The sequence below is a fragment of the Halichoerus grypus genome, chromosome 3, assembly GCF_964656455.1.
Source record: "Halichoerus grypus chromosome 3, mHalGry1.hap1.1, whole genome shotgun sequence".
Taxonomy (NCBI): Eukaryota; Metazoa; Chordata; class Mammalia; order Carnivora; family Phocidae; genus Halichoerus; species Halichoerus grypus.
Window position 1 is genome coordinate 5151663 of NC_135714.1, and position 27888 is coordinate 5179550.

Below are 27888 nucleotides of genomic sequence, written 5' to 3' on the forward strand. Positions count from 1 at the left end.
TTGTGTTTCATTTGGTCCACATAAGCCCCCTTCACCCAGAAAGACTTGTGGTTTAAACAAACAGCAAACCAGAGAGGATGGACTTGGATGGAGCCCCTTTGTAGGACCCTCAGCTTCCTGAGGATCTTTTGCTGATAATGTACACGTTGTGACAGGAACCAGAATGCCATTAGAAGTGTGGTTTTCCAAATGCGGCACCCTTAGTTTGCGCAGCAGGTAAGTTAATAATGAGCACTGTGCTGGGTGCTAGGGACAGTAGGCTTGAGATGGGTTTGCACATGCCTTCCCAGAGTTTGGCAAAGACCAACATTTCTGCCTGAAATTGCATCCAAGAGTGGGGGGTGTCCTAAAGGGACACACAGGAGGCTGGTGGAAACCATAGCAGGGACACCCACCCTAGTCCTGGGAGGAGGGCAGGGAGGAGGGGGGGTTCCTAGGTGAGTGGAGGAAGGCCCAGAGGCAAATGAGTGTGGCATGCGGGAGAAAATGAAGGGAAGTCAGCATTGTGTGAACCTCTGCTTTCCAGTGTAGCTGCTGTGTACAGGGAGAGCAAATCCTGGATGTTTTTGGTAGCCATGGTGTGTGTGGCCCGTGGAGGGACCTGGCGGTTGAAAAGGACCAAGATACAACTCTCAGCTCATCCCCAAGATCCCACCTGCTCCATGTTGGGTCACTCTCTGCCCACTGTGAGCCTCAGCGTTGTCATCTGAGCAATCAGGATAAGGTCCCACTTTAGCCAGAGCATCCAGAGATAGGGGAGAGGGTACTTGAGCAGAGGAGAAGGAGGGACATCCCAGGTGGGGCATGGCCGAGTTAAGAAAATGTTCTACCCATGTTGATTGTGATCGGGCATCTTTCCTTTTATTTCCCACCTCAGCCTTTTCCTGAGATCATAGAGTACCCGACAGAGAGGAGGGAAACTGCAGAAACACTTAGCTTCAGCCCCTAAGGATTGTTTAAAATATTTACAAAGCTCTCTTTCATGTGTGGCTTTTAAAAAAATTAATGGCACAGCCAGGGATTAACTTAGCTGAGGCTGTTTCTGGAGCCCACTGCAGTGGTTAAGTGTTAGAACATCCTGGGCGTGGCTCTGAGCAAACAAAGGCACATGGCTTCCTGGCCCTGCAGAAGCTCTAGGCTCCCAGCAGAGCCAGCGAAGGGGGCTTGGTCATGGGAGGAGACCAGAGTGTCCACCGCAATGGTGAAGAATTATTATTATTAAAAGGAGGACTTCCTGAGGACTGATCATTTGTGGGTTTGCAGGCTGTTAGAGCATTCAGCATGACCTCCGTGATTTCTTACTGGGTTTTCACAGCAGTCCTATGAGGAAGACAGGCCAGCGATATCATCCCTGCATCCCAAAGAGTAAGCGCAGGTTCACAGAGACTTGGTGGCACGTAAAAATTCTTGCAGTGGCCTGTGGAGGAAGAAAGAGCCAGATGCAAGCAGAGGGGCTAGAAGGGCTGGTCTGCCTGCTATGAAAATCACTATCTGATTGAAATCTGTGTGTGTCTGTGTGCGTGCATGAGTTCCGAAGATGGGCAGGGAAGAAAGAGATCAGTAAGTGGAACTCACGTCAGACTCTAGTTAGTTACTCTAATGTGCAAATATGCAAAACACGTGAGGCCTGTTATACTTCTTCTTGAGGATGCCATTCAGTTCAGATACTCAGTTTATTTGCCCCCCCCCTTTTTTTTAACACAAAGGATTTGAGATGCCCCCAGGGATTTGTCATGCATATAGTGAGGTCTTGGAATACCAGGGCCGAAGATCGAGGAAGAGCTGGGAACAGAACTGCCAGTGTTTCAGGCCACTGGACGTGTGCAGCTGGACATCTATCTGATACCCGATTCGGAGCTTCTGTCGTCCAGGGCAGAGAAGCAGACACCCTCAGTTAACGTCAAGTGCGTGACCAGAGAGGGGAAAGTGGGCCATCTTCTTAGGGGAAAAATTACTTTGTTTAAATTACATTCTTGAAAAGCGTTTCAGAGAGGGTAACAATGATATCGTTAGGACTTCCTCTGTAACCTAGCTGGGCCAACCTGGCCCTGCGTGTCTGTTTCTCATGATGAACTTGGCCATGACTGAATCCATGGAACGCACTTGATAGGACATATGTGAATGTGCCTGGCACATTTCGGTGGCTGACAGATGATCGTTCCCTTCTCCAGACTCAGGCTCTCTCTTGGAGGAAACGAAAACCCAGAATGGCAGGTGAGCGGGCAAGTGTTCACTGCGTGTCTGTTCTGTTCTTGGGACTGTGCAGGTGTGATGGGCAGCTAAAAATAACATCTCATGATCCATGACCCTAACAGGCTTACCACCTAAGTGACAACGTGCACACACAAGCAGTTAAGGATGACAGAGCACAGGTGTTAGAGGGGCTTGGGGAGGGGAGGACTCAGTGTTGGGGGAAGCTATAGGAGGTGGCTTCCTGGGACGTGGGGGGCAGCACGAGCTAGATGGTGAGGGATTTGATTGGTGGACACAAGGGACGAGCATGCAAGGCAGGTGGACCAGCCTGTAGAAGACTTGGGCTGGAGAATGAATATGGTCAGAAGAGAGTGAGGCGTTAGACGCAGATGGATCGGGGGGGGCAGCATGAGGAAGGAGAAATAAGCGTGAAGGGGTGTGGGTATGGGGGGATTCTATAACACTTCGGAGGTCACGTAGAATGTACCCAATGTGATGGAAATAGCATATAGGTTCTAAGTCTGGCTCAAATGCAGGTGGGATATTTGATCTCAGGCAAGTCACTTCCTTTCCCTGGCTTCAGATTCCTTTTCTTTTCTTTTTTTTTCTTTTCTGTTCTTTTTTTTCTTTTCTTTTTTTCCTTTCCTTTTCTTTTCTTTTCTTTCTTTTTCTTTCAAGACTTTATATATTTATTTGAGAGAGAGAGAGAGAGAGAGAGAGAGAGCAGGGGGAGGAGCAGGGATAAAAGGACAAGCCCACTGGACTGAGTGTGGAGCCCGAAGCAGGGCTCGATCCCATGACCGTGAGATCATGACCTGAGCTGAAACTGAGAGTTGGACGCTTAACTGACTGAGCCACCCAGGCACCCGGGGATTCCTTTTCTTTATAGAGTTTCAAGTTTAGGACACTCTGACTTTATTCTGTGGGTAACAGGAAGCCACTGGCGGTTCGTGAACTGGGAAGCTGGTATGATAAAGGCAGCATGGAAGAGTGTGGATTCTGAAACCAGACAATTTGGGTTTGGAGTCTAACTGTTCCACTGACTTCACTGTGTAGTTCAGGCAAGTGTCTTATTCTGTCTATGCACCAGTTTTCTCATTTGTGAAATGGGGATAATAATACTCCATAGGATTTTTCCTGAGAATAAGATGACTTACTGTGTGTCAGATGCCTAGACTAGTACCTGCTCGTGGTGTATCCTCTGTAGGTTAGTTGCTATTATTCTTATTGTGGGAAGGTGTATTAGCCAGCTGTGTTCTGTAGCAAACAGCCACCATATCTGGCTTTCAACAACATACATTTAATTCTTGTTGATGCTATATGAGGGCCTTGGATTGGCTATAGCTTTGCCCCTGGATGCTGGTGAACAACGGGTCTGTTCCTTGTATCTCCTCACTTTGAGACTCAGGCTGGAGGAGCCAAGGAGGGAGACACAAGAGACTGGTAGCAACCTGACATGCCTTTAAGAACTTGAGCTCAGTTACAGCTCACAGTCATGTGGTCACAGCAAGTCACATGATCAGACCTAAGTCAATGGAGAGAAGCCCCATGATAAACTTCCTTAAGGAGATATGGGGATTAGGGCGCCTGGGTGGCTCAGATGGTTGAACGTCTGCCTTCCACTCAGGTCATGATCTAGGGTCCTGGGATTGAGTCCTGAGTCGGGCTCCCTGCTCGGTGGGGAGCCTGCTTCTCCCTCTCCCTCTGCTGTTCCCCCTGCTTGTGCTCTCTCAGTCAAATAAATAAAAAAATCTTAAAAAAAAAGAGATATGAGGATTAAGTGTGAAAGTTATGAAAAAAAAAAGAAAAGGAAAGTTATGGCACATAAGAGATGCTAATAAACACCTGTTAGAGCTAATGATGAGATGGTCCGGAAGTATAAGGGGTGAGTTTGAAAGAAAAGGCCTGCACTGGTTCTTAGGTTGAATTAAGTTGGGAATGAGCACTAAGCTGAGGGGTCTCAGTGGGCAATTGGAAATCCAGATTGGTACGGGGTGGGGGGTGAGAGCCAAGGGCCAGATATGGAGATTAGGAACCCATTACAAGAAGCACTAGTGGAAGATAGGAAATATGAGCTATTCTAGCAACTAGTGGTTCTCAGCCCATGTGCTGTGAGCAGAATGGTGTATTAAAAAAATCCTCTGCAGATGTGCTGCTAAATTTTGATCAGCATGTAAAATTTATATTTTTGCAACCAAGTCTACAAATTGTGCTAGTAACATGTATCAGGTGGAGCAGGGAGGTGTTGTTGAATGAGTCCAATTTTTTTTGTGAATCAAAGGAAGCTCCTGCCCTGGAAAGAAAGCCTCAAGAGGATTTTGCCCTTGAGCGTACAAAAGGACAGAGTCCAGGCCGTGGACAGTGCCCTGGTGCTGAAGCATAAGGACGTGAGCTATTCAAGGCCCCGAGACAGGCAGTCACACCGTAGTAGGGATGGCATGCTAATGAATGCTGATGGACTTGGTGTTGTGTAGGTCTTTAATTACTTTAAGAACGCTGCCATTTTTTATACTGTTTGAACATGTGTTCTGAACACAGATTGAGATTCGTTGCCCTGGAGGGATGCAGAGATGAAATCCTAACTTTGCTCTGAGAAAAGATCACTCTGAATTGGGGTTGGTGGCTTGGGAGAAGGAGTGGGATCTAGGGTATTTTCATAGAGATGCTGGTCTAGAAAACAAAAGCAAGCACTCCTTCCTTGGGCCTGTGCCCCGGGCACCTGGAACATTCTCCCTGACCAGGCTTACCCTCTCCAGCCCTTTGCCCTTGTATAAGCTGTGTCCATTCTCCGTGGAGGATCCTTCCCCCGGGGGCTGGGAACTGTGAGTGCTCCCACGTCAGTAACTTTGGTTTGTCCACTCGATTGAACACTGGAGGGCTGAGACAGCCTCTCATTCTCTTTGGCATCTCTCAGGTGTGCTCTTGCAGGCTGGTGACTCACAGAGAGACTTCATACTGCGTGCGTGGATGAATGAAACCCGGTTGCAAATGGTGTTGCTTTGCTGAGTGAGGTTTCAGCCACTTCTGCACTTGACTTTTCTTAACAAATATCCTATTTGTGGATTTAGTATTTAGGTGGTTACCATCCAGAAGAAGATGAGGGTGGCTTGAAGGGTTTTTGGAGCTCAAAGAAGGGCCTCCCAAGAGGTACTTTGGCAGTAGGGAGAGGACAGAGCTGATCTGTTAATGGGCTTCATTGCATTTCCCACTGAAAAGCAAGATTTTGCAATAAGGGTCTTCTGTATAAGCTGGCGCATCCTAGCACACATATCCCCTAGGCCTTGACTGAATAATGAATGACCTCAGTGGCTCAATGGGTCTGCTGCAGAATTGCATAGAGCAAACGGGTAGCTGTTTTGGATTTTATACCTGTCCCCAGATTATGCTACCCTGTATTTTGTCCCATACTCGTAGACCCTTAGGGCTGAAGTCCTAATAATATCTCAGCAAATATTTGATTTATACAACCTTAAAGTTAAAAGGAACCTTTTAAGTTATATGAAATTTTCAGTGTTTGTGTAGTTACGAAGGCAGGAAGTGGTGTCTGTTGCTTCTCCCTGTCTCTCCTCTAGTGCAGGAATTCCAAATACCCTCCCTTTGCATACCTCTAGTGACAGGGAGATCACCACTTTACTCAGCAGCCTGCTTTACTATTGGGCGGCTCTGTTGGAAAGCTCACGTGTGTGTGGACTGAGGGTCTGCCTCTTGCCCTACTTTCGCCCCCAGATTTTCACAGGTCTCCTTTTCTTCCACACTGGCATTCCTGGAGGCTCTGGAAGGCATTTCTCAGGCATTTCTCCTTACCCAGGACCCTCTCTTTTCCAAAATGGCCCCAGTGCTCTCTTCCTCATGGAGCACACTTTCCAGGTACAATGTTAGAATTTTTCATTCCTTTTTTTCCTTCATTTTCTTCTTTTCTCTTTTGCTATCCTTTATTTCTGGGCATGCAGAACAAAATAGACTCAAAATAAAACTTTAATCATTGGGCACTTTTCAAACTGGCTTAAAAACTTTCTAGGTCACAGACACCTTTGAGAAGGTGATAAGAGCAATGGAAACTTTTTCCTGCTTCCTCAATGCGTGGACGTAGGACATTTGGCATAAAATAATGGACTACATAGACCAGTACTCAGCGTATGCAGGGTACAAAGTGCTTTTTTTTTTTTTTTTAAAGATTTTTTTTTTTTTTTATTTGAGAGAGAGAGAGAGAGAGAGAGAGAGAGAGAGAGAGAAACAGCATGAGAGGGGATAGGGTCAGAGGGAGAAGCAGGCTCCCCGCTGAGCAGGGAGCCCGATGCGGGACTCGATCCCAGGACCCTGGGATCATGACCTGAGCCGAAGGCAGTCGCTTAACCAACTGAGCCACCCAGGCGCCCAGGGTACAAAGTGCTTTTACACATTATTTTTAGGAACCCTGTGAGTTGATTAGTTAAACTTTGATTAGTTCCATTTACAGATGAGGAGACTGAAGCATGCAGAGGTTAAGTATCTTGTCCCAGGTCACCCAGCTAATTCCCAGCTGCTTGGGAATAAGCTGTAGTCTCTGGCGTGAAGGATCTCCCAGCCTTGTGGGAGAAACAGACAGACGAAGTTGAGCTGGAAGATGAAGCATCTTGAAGCAATGCTAACCATGAGGTGTGCGCCTCGAGCTGTGGGAAGTGCAAGGGATGACCACATGTTCCTGGGGTCAGGACACGGTGGCTCACAGGGTGAGTTGGAAATCAGTGGGTAGAGCAGGTTTGGCAGGAAGGCCGTAGGAAGGCACGGGGGTGTGAAGTTGCAATTTAGGAGCCAGTGTGTGGGGAGTGGCGGAATGTGGGGACACAAGGCTGGGGGAGGGGTGGGGTCAGGCCAGAAATTACCCAGGAGGGCGTACTTTGTCCTGTGCATGAGGGCAAGCTAGCTGATGAAGGGTTTAAAGGAGAGGTGTGACATGGTTGCATTTGTGTTTCAGAAAGGTCACTGGCTGTCATGTGGAGGGGACAAGACAGGCAGCAGGGAGACAGGTGGTGAAGGCTGACCTGGGACAGGTGCAGTGGGAGGTGGGAATGAGCAGGTGCATGCGAGGACTTTCTGGACCAGATGCCACAAGATGGAGGAAAGACTTGGGTCTGAAGTGAGAGTTTAGAGAGAAGTCGAAGATGGAACCGGAGCATCTCAATGAGATCTAACTCCCCATGTTGCAAAGGTTAAAACAACAACAACAACAACAACAAAAAATAGGCACAGATCTAAGCGCTTGTCCACGTGTTTAATTCATTTGTCTTTCAAAAGAGTTCTCTGCATTACAGGTGGGAAACTGACACAGGCAGAGGAGGACTTGCCTGGGGCACAGGCTTAGTAAGGGTGCGCCCGATCAGAGCTCAGGAAGTCTGCTTGGCACCCACAGACTTAACCAGCAGGCCACTCCGCCTCTTTGTCAAAGAGATACCGGGTGTGGAAGCATCTGGCCCACAGGAGACATTGCCAGTGTTTATTGGGCGAATAGGTCTCTGCATTTAGTATCTCCCCGCCAGGGAGCTCTTAGCAACTTTCGGAGCCCTTTAATCTGCCTTACTCCCTTCTGGCCACAATGGCAGCAACCCTATCAGGAGGGCAGGGGAATGCATGGCATCGGGATTGTGCTTGGTAAATAGTTGAATGGGTATATATGGTCGGTTCTTGCTTGTCCCCATTTTGCAGAGGACGAAACTGAGGCTCAGACATGTTAGCCACGTATCGTGAGGAGAACGCAGGATAACCACCCTGGGGGCAATGGGGCTGTCCTTTTGTAGGTATCAGGTGGAACTAGGTTCAAATCTGGCAGCACCCACTCCTGGCTGTGTGACCTTGAGAAATTACTTCACTTCTCTGAGCTTCCTCACTTATAGCCATCATACCCACCTCTTGTTTATTTTTATTTTATTTATTTACTTTTTTTTCTTTTTTTGAGGGAGAGTGTGAGCAAGGGGAGGGGCAGAGGGAGAGACAGAATCTTAAGCAGGCTCCACGCCCAGCGTGGATCCTGTCCTGGGGTTCCATCTCACGACCCTGAGATCATGACCTGAGCCGAAATCAAGAGTCAGACAACTGACTGAGCCACTCAGGCACCCCTATCATACCCACTTCTTCAGGTAACTTAATTAAAAATGAAAACCCATGTAATGCAGAACTGACGCTTAGTGTGCGCTCAAGAATGTTATTTCCTTAAAGGTAAAGGATTTCTGTCTACATTGCTTTGTATGAGGTCAAAAGCAGAGACAAGGCAACACAGAAATGGGTCTCAACATAGACACAGATGTAGCTAGCGCCCTCCTCCGGAGCCCCTGCCCGCTCGTGGGGTCATCTAACAGGTGGGTTATTTTAAAACCAGATATTCCCTCCATGAGGGAGTATTTCCTGACTGTCTGCTGGTCTCATGGGACCTGAGATCTCGCTGTTAAAACTGCAGTTGTCATGGAAATGGGCCTGAGTTTCCAGAGAAGGCCTGCAATCCATGGGGACCACCGCCATTTCTGCTTCATGAAGGAGGAAAATGCCATTGTGCTCTCTCCCCATGCAAGCGGAAAACAAATGTGTGTTAATTAGATTTGGTCTCAGGCCTGTTGCCACTTCCAGGGCTGCCTTCCTGGACACGTGGCAAAGGGCTGCTGGCTGACAGGCTGTCCCCTGAGATAAATCAAAGACAAATGGGCTGGTTTTCTGGGAATAAGTAGGATGTGCAGATGCACCATATGGCAGCCCTTGCTGCTGCAGGAAGGTGGAATGGGAGATCTGCAAGGGCGGGGGCTCTGGTTAGTAAAGGTAGGAACTGAGTCATGGAATTATGAAATATTTGAGCTAGAAAGTCCCTCAGATGGCTCTCAGCACAGTCTTGGTGGTGTATCAGTTCACTTTGATACAATAATGCCCCATCACAAACAACCTTGTAATTCTGACTTACAACCCCAAATATTTACTGCTTATAGGTCTGTGGGTGGCAGAGGCATTGCAGGGCTCAGCTAGATTTGTCTTCAGGCTTCTGTTTGTGTCATACATTCTCCTCATATCCCCTCCTTCTGGGACTCAGAATGAAGGAGGCTCCTTCTTTGGGTCATGTTGTTTTCACGGCATAGGGTGGACTGTCAAGATCGAGCCGAATCCCACCTGCCTCTTAAAGTTTGTGCTCAGACTGGCACACTCACATCCACTCTCATTCTGTTGGTCAAAGCAAGTCACACGACTGTACCCACAGCTGGTGGGGCAGAAGAGCACTGCACCTACATTGGAGCACGGCGAGGGTAGGGGAGCAGAATGAATTGCAAAACAAATAGCACAACCCACCAGAGGGTCCGTATCGAGATCATCTGGAGGTGTTTTTTAGTGACATAAATTCTTGGCCGGTAAACTACATCTGGTAGGTGAAAATCTTGACAGAAGCACCTGGATTGGAATTTTTAGCAGGTAATCCCAATGGATTTTGGGGATCATCTAGGCTCAGGTGCCATGTTATAAGTTGTAGATGCATGAATGAGGTGCGCCTACTGTCCTGTTGAATGTTTGGGTTGTAAACATAAGCCTCAACGTTAGTGGCTCATAGAGTCTGAAGGACTGGTTACTTTTAAAACTCACCTTAACATTTCTTTTGTCTTAAGAGAATGAAGTTCAATGCATGGTCAAACACATTTCTATCAAAACAGGGCTTCCCGGATCTTTTTGAGACTCATTTCCGTGCCAGCTCTTTGGAGGAAGGGATTCTTCATTTTCCCAAGGAGTGACTGGTTATTTCATTACTCTGATTTAGAGTATTAGTGAAGCATTGTGTATTAGTGAAGGATTGTAGGAGAGGGGACATGGGGCCACATGCCCTCTCCCCAAATTCTTGGGGTGGGAGAATTAAAAGTATTGAAAGGGTGGTACTAAGCCCTAGTGCTAATGTAACCAGTTACATACATTGTGAAACATAGGTAATGGTTGTTTTTGTTCTCTGGGAATATAAAGATTACAAAATAACAGCCAGGAAAGAAGAGCAGTGAAGAATTACAAGGTTGGACGAGGGAGAGGCAACTTCAGCATCCTAGGGTTTGGAGAAACCTTGCTGTCCTAATGCTCAATGAGGTTTCAGGACCACGGACAGCATACAGCTTCCACTTTCCATTCCTTATTTACTGCGTTGGAACTTTGAGAACACTGTGTCTATGTATATACTATTAATTTTGTTGGAAGGCTCCACTTCTCCCCCTTTTTTGGTGTCTTTGAACTTCTCATATTTTAGAACCCAGTTTAAATGTCCCCTCCTTGATGACATAGTCACTGTCTTTCCCTGTCTCTGTAATAACAGCTTTGGTTTTCTGCTATTTTCCAGATACCCAAGGTTGCTAAACTAGTGATTTTGGGGTAAGTGTTTATTTGATTAGCACAGCACCTCTCTTTTCTTCTGGGGTTCCCTAGACCTTAATGGATTTTCCATCCCTCTGACTTTGCGGTGGAGATGACAGATTTTATTCCTACCAAGGATGTGGGAGAACAGAATGCAGAGAGGCTTAATGCTTTGCTCAGGGATAGACAATGATGCAGAAATTTCACTGTGACTCAGACCTCCCCTCCTAGCTGAGGCTGACTGTTTACTTTGCTGCTGTATGGGTAAGGATGTCTGAAGCTTTAAGGGCTAATTTTTGTAAGCAGCACTCTACATAGTACTTAGTGTTTGTGAAGAGAATGAAGGCGTCCTGCCAACATCAGCTGTCTCCCAGCTGGAGCTGGGTGGGAGATGATAGCGGGTTTGCAGACAAGCCCTTCCCTTCCCTGGGCTTCTCTGACTCACAGGACCTTTGGCAGAGATGTGATTACTGCCCAGAACCAAGGTTTAGGTGGGCCCCTCCTGAGGGGCTCCTTCAGCATCATCCGTGTTGTGCAGGCTTTGCATTAAACCATCTTCTCTTCCCAGGCAGCAGGCTTAGGCTTTCAGGGAATTTTAAAGGCAGAAAAAGAGATTTCTGATGTTTTCATCTGCTCTTTTCTCCTGTTCTGTTTCTTGCGCCACCCTCGCTTCCTCCCTCCCTTTCTTCCCTCTTGTTCATTTCCCTCCCTCTCCATCTCCCACTCCTCTCCTTCTCCCTCCCTCCCTCTTTTCAAACCTTCTCTTCTTCTTCCTCCCTTTCTCTTTCCTCCTGTCTGTCACCACCTCTCCTGCTGCTCAGCAAACATTTGCTGAACACCCCTGGCTGGTCCCTGGGGATCCAGAGATGAATCACCCCAGGCACTGCTAGCCATGAAGGAATGTCCGGTCCTGTAGGAGATGGGCACGTGAACAGTGGACCTTGACGTGGGCTCAGTGTTGTGGCAGAGGGGTGTGCAAGGGGCAGTGGGACCTGGGCGCACCCCACAGTCTCTGCTGGGGGGAGTCAGTTACTACCAGAAAGATCTACTCCCCCCCCACTGTGGAATTACTACCGTATAGAGAGTTTGGTATTCTGCTTTTTCACCTAACATTTTATTGTCTAGCACTTTTGTCTGTCCTTAAAAATTCCTGGGAAATATTTTAGTAGATGAATGATACCCATTAGTGGTATGGTTATAGGATTGTAATTAATTCTGGATCACACCTTTGTGCATAATTCTTTGGCCCTGTTTGGGGATATTTTCCTGAGGACAGATTCCCAGGAGCATGGCATCCCATGCTAAATTTTTAGATCAAAGTTCATGAACAATTTTAAGGCCCTCGATATATTTTGCAAAATTGCCCAGTGCTTGATCTTATTGAGAAATCCCAACTTTGAGGAAAATATAAAGATTATCGGTTTCCCTTCTTATACATCTGCCCAGTATTTCTGTGATGTCTTGGCTCAGAAGCTTTTGTATGTTTGAGTTCTTACTTGATGAAAGCCCTTTCATTATCATGTGACCAGCCTGGACTCCCTTCTACACATGGTGTTAGAGTCCCCATGGGCTGGCACCTGCAGACCTCTCCAGATCCCCACTCAAAGGTCATACTTCAGCCAGATAAAATCACATACAGATTCCCAAGCACACCAGGCTCCTTCTTCCTCTGTGCCTGTCCCCACGTCATACCCCTTCCTGCAGTCTCTTTTCACCTTTGCCATGTGGCTAATTCCTACTCATTCTTCCATCTCAGATAAGCATCCCTCCCGCCCCGAAGAGCTGGAAGGGGTGGTGGGGCTCTGTGCTCCTCCCCATCTCTGCTCTCCTCTCTACCCCAGCCTTTCCCAGTCTCCCCACTGACCTGAGAACTCCTTAAAGGCAAGCACTATTTCTTTTAGCTGCACACACTGCTTCCTTAAATAGTTATTGAATGTAGTTCCTGCTATAGAAGATGGCAAAGAATGAACAATGCATAATTCTACTGAGTATTTACATGGGCCAGGCCTGTGCTAAGTGCTTTGTGTATCTACCTCATGGACTTCACCAACAGTCTTATGAGGCAGGGACGGTGCCCATTTGCAGATGGGGAAACTAAGTCTAGAAGATGTTAATTCACATGGATAATAAGTGGGCAGAGATTGGAACTTGTATCTGACTCTGGACATTCTGTTCCTCCATAACACTGATCCAAGGACATGAGCCATGCTGAGCATAATTCACTTTAGGTCACTGCTGTCACCGTGGAATGAATGGCAGTCTCTGGCATACCCTGCTGTTAGACTTTTGTTGAATTTTTGATTAAATATTTCATTTTCTTCCAAGTATTTAAACACTGGTTGTTATACAGAGCTTGTCATTTTTCATATATGCTATTTGTGAGAGGCAGGGTATCATTAATTTTCTTTTAAATGTGTGATTTTACTTTGTTAAATTCTTAAAAATTATGTACCATCAAATTCACTCTTCTTGGTGTGAGATCTTACACTCAGATTTCCTGTGTGAAGAAAGGGAGCCCTAGAATGCTGGGTCCTTGGGTCACAGACCTCTTGTCCTTTCTAAATTGTGTTTGATTATGGGTGTCATGGATTCTAGAGTGTGAAAATGTTTTCAGATATGACAGAAGGGTGTTTGATGGAACCAGTGCTAGGCAGGAAGTTAGGGAACGGTGGGTCTACCCTAGACCCCTATTAGTTGTGTGAACGTGGGAGGCCACCCCATCTTGAAGCCCCGTTTCCATCTGAGGTCAGATCAGACCTAACATTCCATAAGAACCACTCAGCGCCAACAGGCTTGGAAAGCCTAACTCTCGTAAAGCACAATTCTTAAGGTATTGTCTGGGGAAAGTATCTTTGTCAAATTTTCCATATCACAAAGGGATCTATGTTTGGAAAAGATGTAAATTCAGCTCTCCTCTTGCATTTTCACATTACACATCAACAAAGTAAAGGATCTGGGTATTCCTGTTTTATAGAGATAATCTTTGTTTCTGCTAAATCCAGAATTTTCTAAATTCACTACACCTGGGAATCCCCTTTGGGGATAGCATCCACTTAAACCCCTCTGTGCTAGAGTTCCAAAGAACATGATTCTGAAAATGCCAATTAAAAGGCAAAGGCACTGCTAGTGTTAAGGAAGAAAAGGAGGAAGTCACATCAACTCTTGCCTCATTGTGGACATGCTGGTTTAAAAAGACACTTGCCCCTGAGAACACCGGAAGGGACCCCTTGCAATAGCTACACACACGGTCTGTCAGTAGTTGAGGAGAAGGTGGATTTGAACACAAGCTGCACCCATCTGATTCTAGGAAGAGCAGGGTGGGGCTGATCTTTGGTGCACAGTGCTTTAAATACCACCTTTCAGGCTGAGCCTGTAAAGCCCTCTATTAAATGTGACAGGGCAGACGGCTGCCCGCGGGGGGCCAGGTTCTGGAAGCCGTGCACCAGCTGCTGCTGATGATTCACATTTCCCTGCTTTCTAGTGCCCGGGAAAACCTGCATACCAGCTTGTCTCTGCTTCTGGATATGTAGAGCCCGCATCTCCTCTTTCCCTTGGTCCTGGAGTATCCTCCCTGGGAATGTGCAAATTGTGGCTGGCTTCTATCTTAGGGCTAAGAGACAGCGTGTAGGGACTGGTGAGCTTGAAGCCAGAGACCCTCCTGCTGGGGAGCAGGATATGCTAGTTCATACTTCTCTTCCTTGTCTTATGGCTCATAGTTTCTTGTCTCATGGTTGTGATACCTTTGCTCTCCATCTTAAACTATTCAGCCTTCAAGAATCACTTCAGGGACCCATCCATCTGTCCATCTCTCCATCCATCTGTCCATCCATCCATCCATCCATCCATCCATCCATCCACCCTTCCATCTATGCATCCATCTGTCCATCCATCCATCCATCCATCCATCCATCCATCCATCTATCCATCCATCCATCCATCCATCCATCTATCCATCCATCCAACCATCTGTCCATCTATCCATCCATCCATCCATCCATCCATCCATCTGTCCATCCATCCATCTGTCCATCCATCCATCTGTCCAGCCAGCCAGCCAGTCAGCCAGCCAACCAACCAGGCTGTGTCCGAGTATCAGAGATGCAGAGTGAAAATAGATGAAATCTTTACCCCCATGAAGCTAATGGTCTTGTAAGGACAGCTGCAGGGCACCATTGCAGTTGGCACCAGTATCCACATCAGCGTGTATGCAGGAGTCCCCCATGAGTGTGTCTGACACTGTCAGTGGGGAAGCACCACAGCTCTAATGTCCGTGAGCAAGTCACCTTTTAGACAAACAATGTGAATATATAGTGTGTGGGATGTACTGTAGTTGGTACTATGAAACAGAGTGGGCAGAGGTATGGGGTTTGCTGGTAGGGCAGAGGCGTCCAGTGTTCCAGACAAGGCAGCCATTGGGGAGGGGGGCTCTCAGGTAAGAGAAATTGAACAGACACCTGAAGCAAGTGAGAGCGTGAATGTTGCCTGGGTAGTGGGATTCCAAATTACATCGGGTCTCACTGACTTGGCTTTCACTCTAAAGGAAATACAGGGCTGTTGCATGACGCCACTAGAGGGTCCTGAGTGGCAGGCTGCATGCCCTGTTTCTGCTCAGCGAACCTTCCCTGATTCTTGAGTGTGGGTTGACCCTTCTTCTCTGGACTTGTACAGTATTCTGTCTTCCTCTCATGACTGATGCCATGGGACCACTGGGACCGCTCTGAGGTGCATTCCGTACAGTTCCTCAGAGGGTCCTGCTGGGATCAAGCCCAGTTAACCCATGTTCGCCAGATCGGTGGGCACTCTGTATGGGATTTGCCTGCCTGTCTGCCTCTCCCTACTTCCTCACTCCAGTTTGTGCAGTCACCTCCCAAAGACACTATCTGCCTCTCATCCTCGTCTCAGGCTCTGCTTTCAGGGAAACCCACGGAAGACACTCTCTTGGAAGTGTCTACCCTGAATTGTTACTGTCTGTTTACTCTCTCTCTCCCTACGCAGTGGCTGGAGCTTAAGGACAGAGGCTGTGTTTTTTATTCATCACTACATCTCCAGCTAGGAGATGGTACAAGTATAAATAAGCACAGGGCAAAACAATTCTCAGCCGCCCAGAAATGCAAATTAACGAATATTAATGACAACCAAGGGTGCTTGCTGATTTTATGCATGGCAAATCAGGGCAGTCCTTTTGGGAAGCTATCTGGTCATATTTATCAAGGGCCATAAACAAGGTTTACACTGTTGGACTGAGTTGTTACGCTTCTGGGAATTGACCCTAAGCATTCAAGCTGAGCGAAAAGCTTTGTGTGCAGAAATGGTCATTGCAGCAATACGTACCATTGTGAAAAATCGAAAATAAGTGTCCAACAGTAGGGGGGTCATTAAACAGTTTATTGTGTATCCGTAAGATGGAATATTTTGTAGTCACTTGCGGTGATGAAGAACATGTAGTAACTTGGGGACACTTTTATGATACAATGCACAAAGGACACAGTTGTGTTCTTTTTGGGTCCTAGAATTTGCTGTTTTTTGTGGCCTCTGGGCCTTGGCTACCAATTCTCTCTGTCCAGACACTGAAGGTTCACCCTCCTTGGCCTTCGTCCCCACTGCTTGTTTGGAACAACTCATCTTGACTGACTTTTTTAGGTGTGAGCTGGCCTTGCCTGGCCCCTGGTAAGTCTAGCAGCTCCTTCACTTTGCTCCCATGGCGGGCACCCTTCCCTTCTCTTGTAACCCTGTAAACCCATGGCTTATTAAGCCTCTGCCTCTCCTTCCATCTGCTCCAGGAAGGGCAGAGGCTTCCTCCTGGCTCCGCAGGGCCTGTCCCTGCACTGGGAGCTGAGGCGGGGAGCCAGCACGTAACGGGGGCACGGTTGAGTGGATGGATGCGCGCACTGTGATCACAACCATGGGGAATCAAGGAAAACGGTGGAGAAAAACCTCAGATGTTTGACTGGAGGTGGTTCTGGGGGAGTTGTGTTTATTTTATAGTCTCTCTACTAGCTTTTAAAAGGTCTCTAAATTGGGTTTTATTGTGTTCAGTAATAATGCCCTAATAAACTCCTGTTCTATGAATGACCTAGTTTCTTCAACAAATGAAGGGCATCAGAGGGGCGGGAGGGCTGGTATAGATCTCGGCAGACTGCAGAGAGCCAGATGCAGAGTGGGGACTGAGGACGGAGCCCCACTCGAACCTCCCACTGTAAAACCAAGTAAAATTGAGCATGGGCTGTTAACTCATAGGAAGGAATTACTGTTAATTGGGTCCGCTGAGATGATGGATTGTGGATCTGTTTATTTAAAAACTCCTTAATGTTTGGAGACATATCCTGAAGTATTTCCAGGTGGTGGGGTACGATATTTGGGATTTATTTTACAATATCTCAGCAAAAACAAAACAGATGTGTTGGGGGAGGGGTTGGAATAGGTGGAGTGTGAATGGCCAAGTATTGAAGTTTTGAGTCTGGGTGATGGATGTGAGGGGGCTTTTTTATCCCATTTCTTTACTTTTGAAAATATTTGGATAATTTTATATTAAAAGTTAAAAAAATTCTCGGCTTTTCCCCAGTGACACTTAATACTTTGCTTGGCTTTTCAGAGTGACCGACTCCTCATCAAAGGTGGACGGATCATCAACGATGACCAATCCTTCTATGCTGACGTCTACCTGGAAGATGGACTTATAAAGTAGGTTGACCAAAACACACTTTTTTCCTTTTTTTGAAAGATTTTATTTTTTAAGTAATCTCTACACCCAGTGTGGGGCTCAAACTTAAAACCTTGAGATCAAGAGTTGCATGCTCCCCTGACTGAGCCTGCCAGGCATCCCCAAAACATACCTTTTAAGAAGCCAGTCTTGGGGTGCTGGGATGGCTTGGTCGCTTGAGCGTCTAACTCTTGATTTTGGCTCAGGTCACAATCTCAGGGTCGTGAGATCGAGCCCCGCATTGGGCTCCCTGCTCAGCGGGGAGTCTGCTTGTTTCTGTCTCCTTCTGCTTGCTCTCTCTGTCTCTCTCTCTCAAATAAATAAATAAATCTTAAAAAAAAAAAAAGAAGCCAGTCTCCCTAGGCTGCCAGGCCCTTAGAGTTCTGTGCCAGAATGACTGTGCTGTCAATATCAGGGATGCAGAGATTTGGAGAGGTCCAAACTACAGGTGGGGAAGGGACTAGAGATTCTGGAGCGTTCCTGCCGCGCCAGCCTTGTGCAGGCCATCAGAGGCACAGGGGGGTGTGACGTGCACACGGCCGACCAGTGAGGTCCAAGAGCTGACCCCCATTGTCAGCTGGGGGCAAGGGGCAGATGCCTACCTAGTACATAGGACTGAATTCACGGCTCTTTCTTCTACCTTTCCACAATTTCTGGATTGGGTGGAGGGAGCAAGGAGAGAAAGGAAGAATGTTAGGACAGGGCCATGGCCTGCATTGGGCCAGAGGGTTCCTGCACTTTCCGTCTCCCTATTGGCCTCCTCTCTGGCTGTGACATCCGGGTGCATTCCATCTGCTCAGTCACTGTGATAAAAAAACCCAGGCTGGGCAGCTGAAACAATAGAAGTTGACTTCTCCGAGGCGGGAGGCTGTAAGTCCTGGATCAGGGTGCTGGCAGGGATCTTCTGTGATCTCTCTCTCCTTGGCTTGTGGACTGCGGCTTCTCACTCTGCACTCACAAGGGCATCCCTCTGTGCATATGTGCACAGGACACCAGTCCTGTTGGCTCAGGGCCCCACCCTGATGGCCTCGTTTTGATTTAGTCACTTTAAAAGCCCCATCTCCAAATACAGTCACATTCTGAGATGCTGGGGGTCAGGGCTTCAACATATAAGTTTGGGGGATCCCAGCTCAGTCCACAACACTAGACAGTGGGTTGATGTGGCCTCCACATTTTACCAGCTAGTAACGGAGAGGTTCAGCTCTCTTTCTTTCACATGCTGAGTGCCCTGGATTCGCTGGCTGCTCAGCAAGTTCCCCTGGAGTCGGGAAGAGTAGGAGCAAGAGACTGTCTTAGTACCCAGCCTGGGCTGCTGGCACAGGAAGGAAAGGCAGAGGGGAGTGAGAGCGAGGGGAAGGTCAAGCAGGAATGGGGTCTGTTAACAGAACTGCCTGGTGCCCATGTGAGCTTTGATGAGGAGGAGGGGGAGGAAGGGGAAGGAAGGAGGAGGGAGGAAGGGAGGAGGGGGATGAGAGGGGGCTGTGGATGGCTGTGAGCACTGAGAGACCACGCCCACGGCATGTCCAGTGAGGAGCTCAGGAGAGCGTGGAGGCCTTCTCTGCCTCCCTCTGCCTACCCCATATCCAGTCCCAGGCTCCGACCATTTCAAGTCCAGCCCAAGCCTCTGTTCCTCCAGTGGATTCCCTCCTCTTCGCTTCTTCCCAGCCACGCTGAAAGCGTGGTACCCGCAGAACTAGCCCAGCAGCTCTACCTGGAACCTTGCACGCATAAATCCTCTGCCTGGAACGCCTTGCCCCACCCCGCATTCTCATTTCTCTGCCCCCCTCCCCCCCTGGCTCCCCAACCCCTGTTTGTCCTGTGGGTCCAGCTTGTGTGGCTCCTCCAGGAAGTCTTCCCTGACCCCCATGACTCTGTTGGTCAGCCTGTGTGCCCGGCCCCACACTCCTCATGCTGCATTTGCCCCAGACTAGGGACCTTGCCTTAGGGCCTCTGCAACCGGGGCCTGGCACAGTGCCGGATATGAGAGGTACTGGGAGTATTGACAGGAAGTGTAGCAGAAGAGTCCTGACCTGTCAGGTGGCAGGACCTTGGTCTTGGAATCAGAGGGAGAGAGGCAGAGGTGGTGGGGGTGGTGAGGTTTCTAGGCAACTCCCTGCTTAGGTACGGAGACAACCACTCCGGGGTGAACTCTGGTTTGTGGGGCCTCGGGGTTCTGGGACGTGGGAGGTAAAGGATGCTGACGCTTTTGCAGGACCACCTACCCACCGGTCATGTGGGATTGAGGTTGGCTCCCCAAGAGCCGTGCAGTCCAGGATGTGTATACGTGAAACAAGAGCTCACTGGCCAAGCTGCATTTATTAAGTGCTTGCTGTATGAGTGAACACCTGGAGTCTTAGGGCCTTTGGTGGATCGTGTTGTTCAGGAAATATGCAGTGTCCACAAATTCATTATTTCTCAGCTCCTCTTAGTCAGAAACCCCTTTTTATTTGACTCTGTTGCTCCTCCCCCCACCCCGCTCAGCAGAGCGAGTCTCCGGATGGTCATTTGGAGCACGAACCCCTGCTGGCTGGGGAGGAGGTGTGGGAGGGCTGAGACCCAGAGGGGCCACTGTACTGACCCCAGGAGGCTCAGTTATGCTCCTTCACTTTGATTGAACCCCAAGAATTCTCTTTTGTGGTCATTTGCCAAGTTTTCCTAAAAGCTTGTCAGCTGGGTTTGTGCTGCATCTGTTAGGATTCACTGAGGGTTCCATCCAGTTTGCAAGTGCTGGTGACTCAGACACTGGCGACTGAGCACTTGTGCGTAGGGCGGGGGAGGTGTTGGGGTGCAGGGATGAGGTGTCTGGCTAACTCACAGAGCCTCCTGTTCTACACACACTGCCATTGAGAACCATCTGGGTTCTTCCTCCTAGTGCACTGGCGGTTCCGTCTGGGTCAGTCCCAGTTTGGGGAGAATCTGCTCCTTCTGGGTAAGGGAAGCAGGAAGGCAGGTAAGGCTGGTGGGCAGAACCTAGATGTTATATTAGACTTGGGGGGGGACCTGGCTTGAGTCCAGACCCACCACTGACTTGCTGTGCAGCCTTGAGCAAGGCACCGTACCTCTCTGAATTCCATTTTCCTCTTTTGCAGAATGTGTTTACTTCCTGTAAAGAGAGGTGACTGTCATGCCTTGAAAATGGGCCCCGAACAGCAGTACTTGTTGGCATGGTGACTGAGGCACGCTCCCAGTCAGACTCCAGATACCCACATGTGGGGCTGTGCTGTGTGTACAGCCCATGCCCACTCTGGGTCACGCCCAAGCCTTTGCCAGCATGAAACACTTGAACATTACCCCGTCTTCTTGAAAAGCCAGTTGAAGCATGAAATGAGATGATCTGCAAAGTGCCTAGAAAAGCCGGTGCTCGGGGGTGACCTGCTCCTGCTGGAAGGTTTGGGGGTGTCTCCTCCTGGATCCCTTGCTCTTCCGCTCCTGACGTATCTCCATGTGTTTAGTAGGGGGATCGGGCAAGGCAGGAGTCTGCAAATCAAGATGGAGATGACAGAGGGAAGGACACTGGCGTTAGAAGCAGCAGTGCTGAGCTTGTGGGTATGGTCTCGGTCGTGGTCCCCGGCACCATGCTCTTGCTAGACTTATTTCTGGTTTCAGGACAGTGCGCGATGCCCCGAATCTGTGGGAGAGCCCCAAGTGGAGCCCTCTGTCCTCCCTTCCCCCACAGCTTGCCTGGACCAGCCCTGCCCAGGGGTCCGGAGGATCCAGGAGCGTCTGCTTCGGCTGCTCGGGTGTAGATTCTGTTTGGGGCCTGACATGGTGGTCCCTGAAGCAGCACTTGCCTGTATCTTCATTATGGTTGTTTTTCTGTGACTTAGAATATTGTTGCCTCATCTGAAGCATTCAGAGCAACTGTATTTTTTTTTTTTTTTAATAAAAATTGCTCATGTTCAGGTCTACTGGTCTTCGCCCGGCGTTGACCTTGGAGGCTGTCATCTCTGTCCTGGTTCTGGCTGAGCCTCCCCTCCGCCCCCCATGTGTCTCCCGACTCTGGTTCCAACAGATGAAACACAGCCACCACCACATGGGACAAAGGTTTCCAGTTTCTTAGGCTCTTCTCCCTTCTTCCTCCCTTTGGAATTTTTCCTCCTTCTGGCGGAAGTTCGCAGGTGCCTAGCACATTGGGGAACAGAAGGGAGGGTCAGCATGTTCAGAAAAAGTCTGCTCTCCCCAGTGTGATTCCCTCCAGGCAGGAGTTATGAGGTTAGTGGCTTTTTCTTGTGGGTACTGGGCGGTTAAGCAGCTTTCCTGAGGTCGGCGCTCAGGAGAGCTGAAACAAGAATGCCGGGCGCCTGTCTGTCTTAGCTTGCCCTGGCTGGTGTAAGAACGTACCACACGCACTGGGCAGTTGAAACAACAGACGTTGATTCTCTCATGGGTCTGGAGGCTGGAAGTCTGAGATCAGGATGTCGGCAGGGTTGGTTTCTTTGAGGCCTCTCTCCTTGGCGTGTGGCTGGTGGTCTTCTCCTCATGTCCTCACCTGGTTAACTCTGTACGGGTCTGTGTCCTGATCTCTTCTTACAAAGACACCAGTCCTATTGGATCAGGGCCCACCCTGACAGCCTGACTTTACTGTAATTGTCTCTGTAAAGGCCCAGGCCTCAAATACAGTCACATTCTGAGGTCCTTGGGGTTAGAGCATCAACATACAGCTTTTGAGAGGGTCCCACTTCAGCCTGTCACAGTCTGCAGAGCTAAGGGGACTTTACGCTCTTGTCTCCTGCAATCTGGATCCTCGAAGTGGTTGACAAGAGTGTGCAAAGAACTCTGGAGTGACAGGCTATTCTGAGACCCCTTTGCCACCACCTCCCCCTGGAAGTCTCCCCAGATTCCCGGGCTAGTGAAGCAGCCCACCTTACACTCCCCACCCCTCTGCTTACTGCATTGTTACCCATCTGCCTGCATGCCTCTCCTCCTCATTAGGCTGTGAGCCCCTCGGGGCAGGAGTCCTGCGTGAGCATCCTCTGTCTACCCAGTGCCCTGCCTAGGACATGGCTCAGAAACGTTTACCTAATGGAACTGAAGCCACCCAGTGGGCTGCCATCTTGTTTCTCTTTTAAGAACCAAAGGCCATTTCTGTTTGTTTCCAGACAAATAGGAGAGAACTTAATAGTTCCTGGTGGAGTGAAGACCGTCGAGGCCAACGGGCGGATGGTGATTCCCGGAGGTATCGATGTCAACACGTACCTGCAGAAGCCGTCCCAGGGCATGACCGCTGCCGATGACTTCTTCCAAGGGACCAGGGCCGCGCTGGCAGGCGGGACCACGATGATCAGTGAGTTGCACCCCTGCCTTGGGCACATGGGCAGTGACTTCGGTTCATTTACCGGCAGCAGCAGCACCACCACGGTCTCAATCTACACCAGGCACTTTGCTCAGGGGACCAGTTAGTGTGTCCTCACCACAACCTACCACAAGGCTGTACCACTGGTGGTACGAAGAGGATTTTATAGGCAATACAGACATTTGAAAGTTTAAATTATTTTGATGCATTTGAAGATAAATAATTAGCACATCATGGGTATTATTGCATAGGGTGAGATTGAAATTAACATTTAAATTTTTAGAAACTGTGAGCTGATTTAAAGGAAGGTATTAAGGAAAGAATAATATGGATTGTAGGGAGATAAAGCAAAATATTCCTGAACCTGGTGTGCACATGGCTAAAGTTTTGGAACCAGGGATATAGGTGTTATGGTGAAAGATGGGGAAGTAGAGGCTGAAACAAGTTGCTGAAGATGACACAGTGGGGAAGTGGTTGTATTAGTCAGTGTTGATGCCGTAATGCTGGGATAACGCTGCATAACGAACAGTCCCTAAACTTCAAGCATCACTTGTTTTTCTTGATCAAGGATCTGAGGGGCTAGGAGCAGGATGGAGTGAGTCTGCTTCAGGATGTGGGTTGGGTTCGGACGGGCACTGTGGAGCTCCCAGCCTGGAACCAATGATCAGCTCAACCATGCCCTTCTCCTGGCAGATGGCAGAAGTGCAAGAAGGGTCTGGTAGAAACTTGCCACCCCTCTTACCACCTCATGTCTTCCCTTACACGCTGAAGTTCTGTTGGCCAAAGCAAGTCGCGTGGCTGAGCCCAAAGTCCCTGGGATTGCACTCTGCCCGCCCTGAACCATGGTGAAGGTGGGGAGGGGAGGAGGCAATGTGCACAAACAGTGCCCTCTACCACAGAGGCTTCCTGAGATGCTGGATTCTTCTTCTACCGCATTTTGCAGTCTCCTGTAGTTTTTGAAGTAGCTTTTCTTTCTTGGATTCCATTTTATTTTATTTTTAATTGTTTTAAAGATTTTATTTATTTATTTGACAGAGAGAGCAGGAGCAGGGGGGAAGGGCGGAAGGAGAGGGAGAAGCGGGCTCCCCACTGAGCAGGGAGCCCAACACAAGGCTCGATCCCAGGACCCTGAGATCATGATCTGAGCTAAAGTCAAACACTTAACCGACTGAGCCACCCAGGCGCCTCTCTTGGATTCCATTTTAATAAATGATTTTAATTAAATAAGCAACAGTTGATTTTTCAGTATTCTTTCAACTGTTAGGCTCTCTGCGTCCAGGCAGCTCATCCCTAAGCTGCCCATCTGTCTCCCTCCTAGGAACCCCTTTGGAAGTACACTGGGTAGAGCTGGCCACTGTGTGTGGAGCTCATGCGTCAGAGCCACCTCATCCCCCTGAGCCAGGAGGGGATGGCCCAGATCATGAGGGAAGCACGGTGCTGGTCCCTTCTCCACAAGGCAGCCTTTTATCTGCTGGTTGGGAAAGTGGGAGGAGCCCAGATGTTGGACCTGGATGGATTTGGACTTGGACCCCAGCTGTCCGGGTTTGATCCTGATCACTGCCACTCAGCAGCTGTATGCTTGTGGGCAGTATTTAGCCTCTCTGTGCCTCAGCTTCCTCATCTGTAGGGTGGGCTTTATAATCTGAGCCTTCCCCCACCATAGCATTGCTGGAAAACATACACGAGGTGCCTGGGTGTAGTGCATGGCACGTGGCAAGTACTTGGAGATAGGAGCTGGCACAGCGCTGAGAGATGGAGATGGAAGTTGCAGGCTCAGGTGACCTGTGTGGAGTAGAAGACAGAACCCCGGATGAGGATTCAGGATCTCCAGGGTCCCCTTTTGCTCTTTCCCCATCATCATCTTTGAGACTCTTAGGGGAGGGGCCTCATCCACCCCATCTGGAAAAGGGTGGTTTTCATAGTGTGTTTCATGGGACCCCAAGAACCTGTGGAAGCACCAGGAGGACCATAATGAGGGGCAGGGAGGTTCTGAGTCTCCATCCCATGTTGTCATCCAACAGATACTTAATTGAGGGTTGCTCTGTGCCAGGCACTGTGCTAGGTGTTGGGGGACGGAGGGACCAAAGCGGACATGGTGCTGGTGCTCCAGTGGTTGCAGTCTTGTGAGGAGTTACGGATCATGTACGACTACACACACGTCTATACTCTGTGACTAGGGCTACAACAGAAATGTGTGCACAGAGCTTTGAACTGACGGGCCAAGTGCTTCCCTAAAGACACAGCATTCATGCAGGGATCTGAAGGATGAGTATGAATTTACTGGGTGAAGAGGGTGGAGGGGAACAGAGCTCCAGGAAGAGGGAAGAGCATGTGTGAAGCGTCTGTGATGGAACACAGCTTGCGTTTAAGAGACTGATGAAGGCCCATGAGGCATGAGTGCAGAGACTTAGGGATGGGATTGTGTGAGATAAGACTGGAAGGTAAGGATGGTACTGATGGTCCTTGATGGCTGAGGTAAGAATTTTGGACTTTTTCAAATGGGCAATGACCAGGCATTGAAGGATTTTAAGCAAGGAATGATGAGATCTGCTTTGGGTTTTAAAGAGACCAGAATAGATTAGCCTAGATCAGATGTGGCTGTACCAGGGGCAAGTGATTGTAGTAGCTCAGCTACAGAAGAGGGTAGCTAGGACGAGGAGTGTGGCCATGGAGGTGGACAGAGGTGGACAGCTCTGGGGATATGTAGGATGGATATATAAGTACTTGGTGATGGGTCACCCATGAGGTATCTGTGAGAAAGGAAGTGTCAAGAATGACCCCTTCGATCCTAGCTGTGGAACTAAGGTGGTATCCTCACAGTTGAGGAGGTGGTAGGGACCAGATTTGCAAAGGTGGGGGGGAGATGTTGCATGAGGTTTGGGACATTTTAATCTTGAAGAGCTTTTTTGAGTCTTCCTGGTGGAGAGGTCAGGGAAACAGCTGAAGTCAGAGTTCTGCAGCTAAGAGGGAGTGGTACATTTTAATGAGCAGCTGTATTAAAGAATATTGCAGGACCAAGGCATAAGGAATTTGACCATTTAATGGCCAAGTAGAGACAGAAGAGTCTACAAGGAGACTGAGGAAAAATGGCCACAGAAGTAGAATAAAAGCCAGAAAGCCATGTCGTCATGGGAGCCAAGAGGAGGGAGTGATTCACTGTGTCCCAGGAGGTCCAGTGGAGTCAGGACTGGACATTTCCATTAAATCTAGAGACGTGGAGATTGAGTTAGCAGAGGCTGATGCTTTAGACGGGTGGAGGAGTGAGCTGGAGGAAAATAAGGACTACTTTTTATAGATGTCTGGCTGTGAAGGGTGGTTGTTAGGGAAACAGGGCAGTAGCTAGAGGGATATGCAAAGTCAAGTGAGGTTTAAAATTAGGTGTCTCCCCTTTCATTTGCTTTACATTTAAGATTTTATTTTAGAAAGGAGTGATGAAGTTAACATGCTTTTAGTCTATAAGGTCTTGTGCACCTTTCCAGCTCTGGCAGCATGGAGTAGTGGGAAAGGGTTCAGACTACAGCTGATGGGACTCTGGACCTTCTTCCTACCACTTACCTAGTTGTGTAAGTAAGTTGTAAGACAAGTTCCTTACCCTTTTTGAGCCTCAGTTTCTTCTTCTGCCATTGGAGATACTAATATTCACTTCACAGGTTGGTTGTGAGGATTTAATGAGATAATTGATGGAAAGCCTTGTGGCAGCGTCTGAGGCGTAGTAGGCATTCAGTAAATAGTTGTGATGCTGCTGCTGCTGCTGAAGATGACAATGACAAGGGTGGTGATTATGTCATTGCTGATGGTTATGGTAATGATGGTGACAGTGATGGCAATATTGACAATGATGATGGTGGTGGGAGTGATGATGAAGAGGGTGGTGATGGTGATGATGGTGATAATAGTGATGGTGATGATGATGATGGTGATGGTAGTGGTGGTGATGGTGGTGATGATGGTGATGGTGGTGATGATGATGGTGATGGTGGTGGTGATGATGATGGTGATAGTGGTGGTGATGATGATGGTGATGATGATGGTGGTGATGATGATGGTGTTGATGATGGGGTGATAGTGATAGTGGTGATTAACGTGGTGATGATGATGATGGCAATGGTGATAATAGTGATGATGGTGTGATGGTGATGATGATGGTGATGATTATGATGATAATGATAGTAATGATGATGGTGATGGTGATAATAGTGATGCTTATGATGATGGTGGTGGTGGTGATGATGGTGATGGTGATGATGATGATGATGGTGATGATGATGTTGGGGATGCTGTTGATGATGGTGATGGTGTTGATGATGGGGTGATAGTGAGGGTGGTGATTAAGGTGGTGATGATGGTGATGGTGATGATGATGATGATGGTGATGATGATGTTGGGGATGCTGTTGATGGTGATGGTGTTGATGATGGGGTGATAGTGAGGGTGGTGATTAAGGTGGTGATGATGCTGATGATAGTGAAGATGTGTATGGTGATGATGATGGGGTGAAGAGGCTATTGGAGGCTACCATTGGAATAGCTTGGGTCCTATGCATTTTGGAATGTGATGCATATTTTTCTTTCACAGTTGACCATGTCGTCCCTGAACCTGGGTCTAGCCTGCTGACATCCTTCGAGAAATGGCATGAAGCAGCTGACACCAAATCCTGCTGCGACTATTCCCTCCATGTGGACATCACAAGCTGGTACGATGGTGTTCGGGAGGAGTTGGAGGTGCTGGTGCAGGACAAAGGTCAGTTAAAGCCTCAGAATGGGGGTATAGTTCTGGAATCCCTGGTTCTTTGGTGGGCGTCAGTATGTGGAGTTAAAAATCCCTTTATCTGCATTTGCTGTGAGCCCAGCTATGAGCTACACACTGCCGCATAAACAATGGAAAAACGAGATCCTCTTTGAGGAGTCTGTCCTCTTCTCCTTCAAGCCCTTTGGAGGTATCCCCCTGTTCACAGAAGAAAGCCTGATTTCCTTAGCCTGGCATGCAAGGCCCTCGCTGATCTAGGCTCATTTCTCTTTCTCTACCTAAACACATCTGGGGTCCTTGTTATCCTGGATGCCATCCCCTGAAACCTGCTTCACCGCTGGGCCTGTGCTCAGGCTCTACCCCCTGCTAGGAATGCCCTTTCTTCTACTTGGCTACCCAAACTCAACTCGCACTTTCTCCAGTTTCCCCAATCAGAATTGCTCATTCCTTGAATATCCATATCAGGTTACTCTGGGAGCACCTTCTCCATTGTTCTTGGATTATGGGATACTGGTTCTCTGTCTGGCTCTTGTGTTAAACCCTGAGCCCTATGGTGGGGTGGGGGGAGATTGTGTCTGTCCATCTCTGTATCCCATCCCAGCTCCCTTCTGTTTGGACT

The 27888-nt window shown here is 48.5% G+C and overlaps 1 protein-coding gene across 2 annotated transcripts in view; it reads left to right on the forward strand.

Annotated features, from left to right (window-relative positions):
- The window catches only part of CRMP1 (collapsin response mediator protein 1), a 68982-nt gene that overhangs the window by 6751 nt on the left and 34343 nt on the right, over positions 1 to 27888 (forward strand). For both annotated transcript variants that reach the window (XM_078068364.1, XM_078068365.1), the window contains exons 2-4: positions 17123 to 17211; positions 22330 to 22514; positions 27099 to 27263. In XM_078068364.1, coding sequence (XP_077924490.1) covers positions 17123 to 17211; positions 22330 to 22514; positions 27099 to 27263 — 439 coding nt within the window. The remainder of the gene's footprint in view (positions 1 to 17122; positions 17212 to 22329; positions 22515 to 27098; positions 27264 to 27888) is intronic.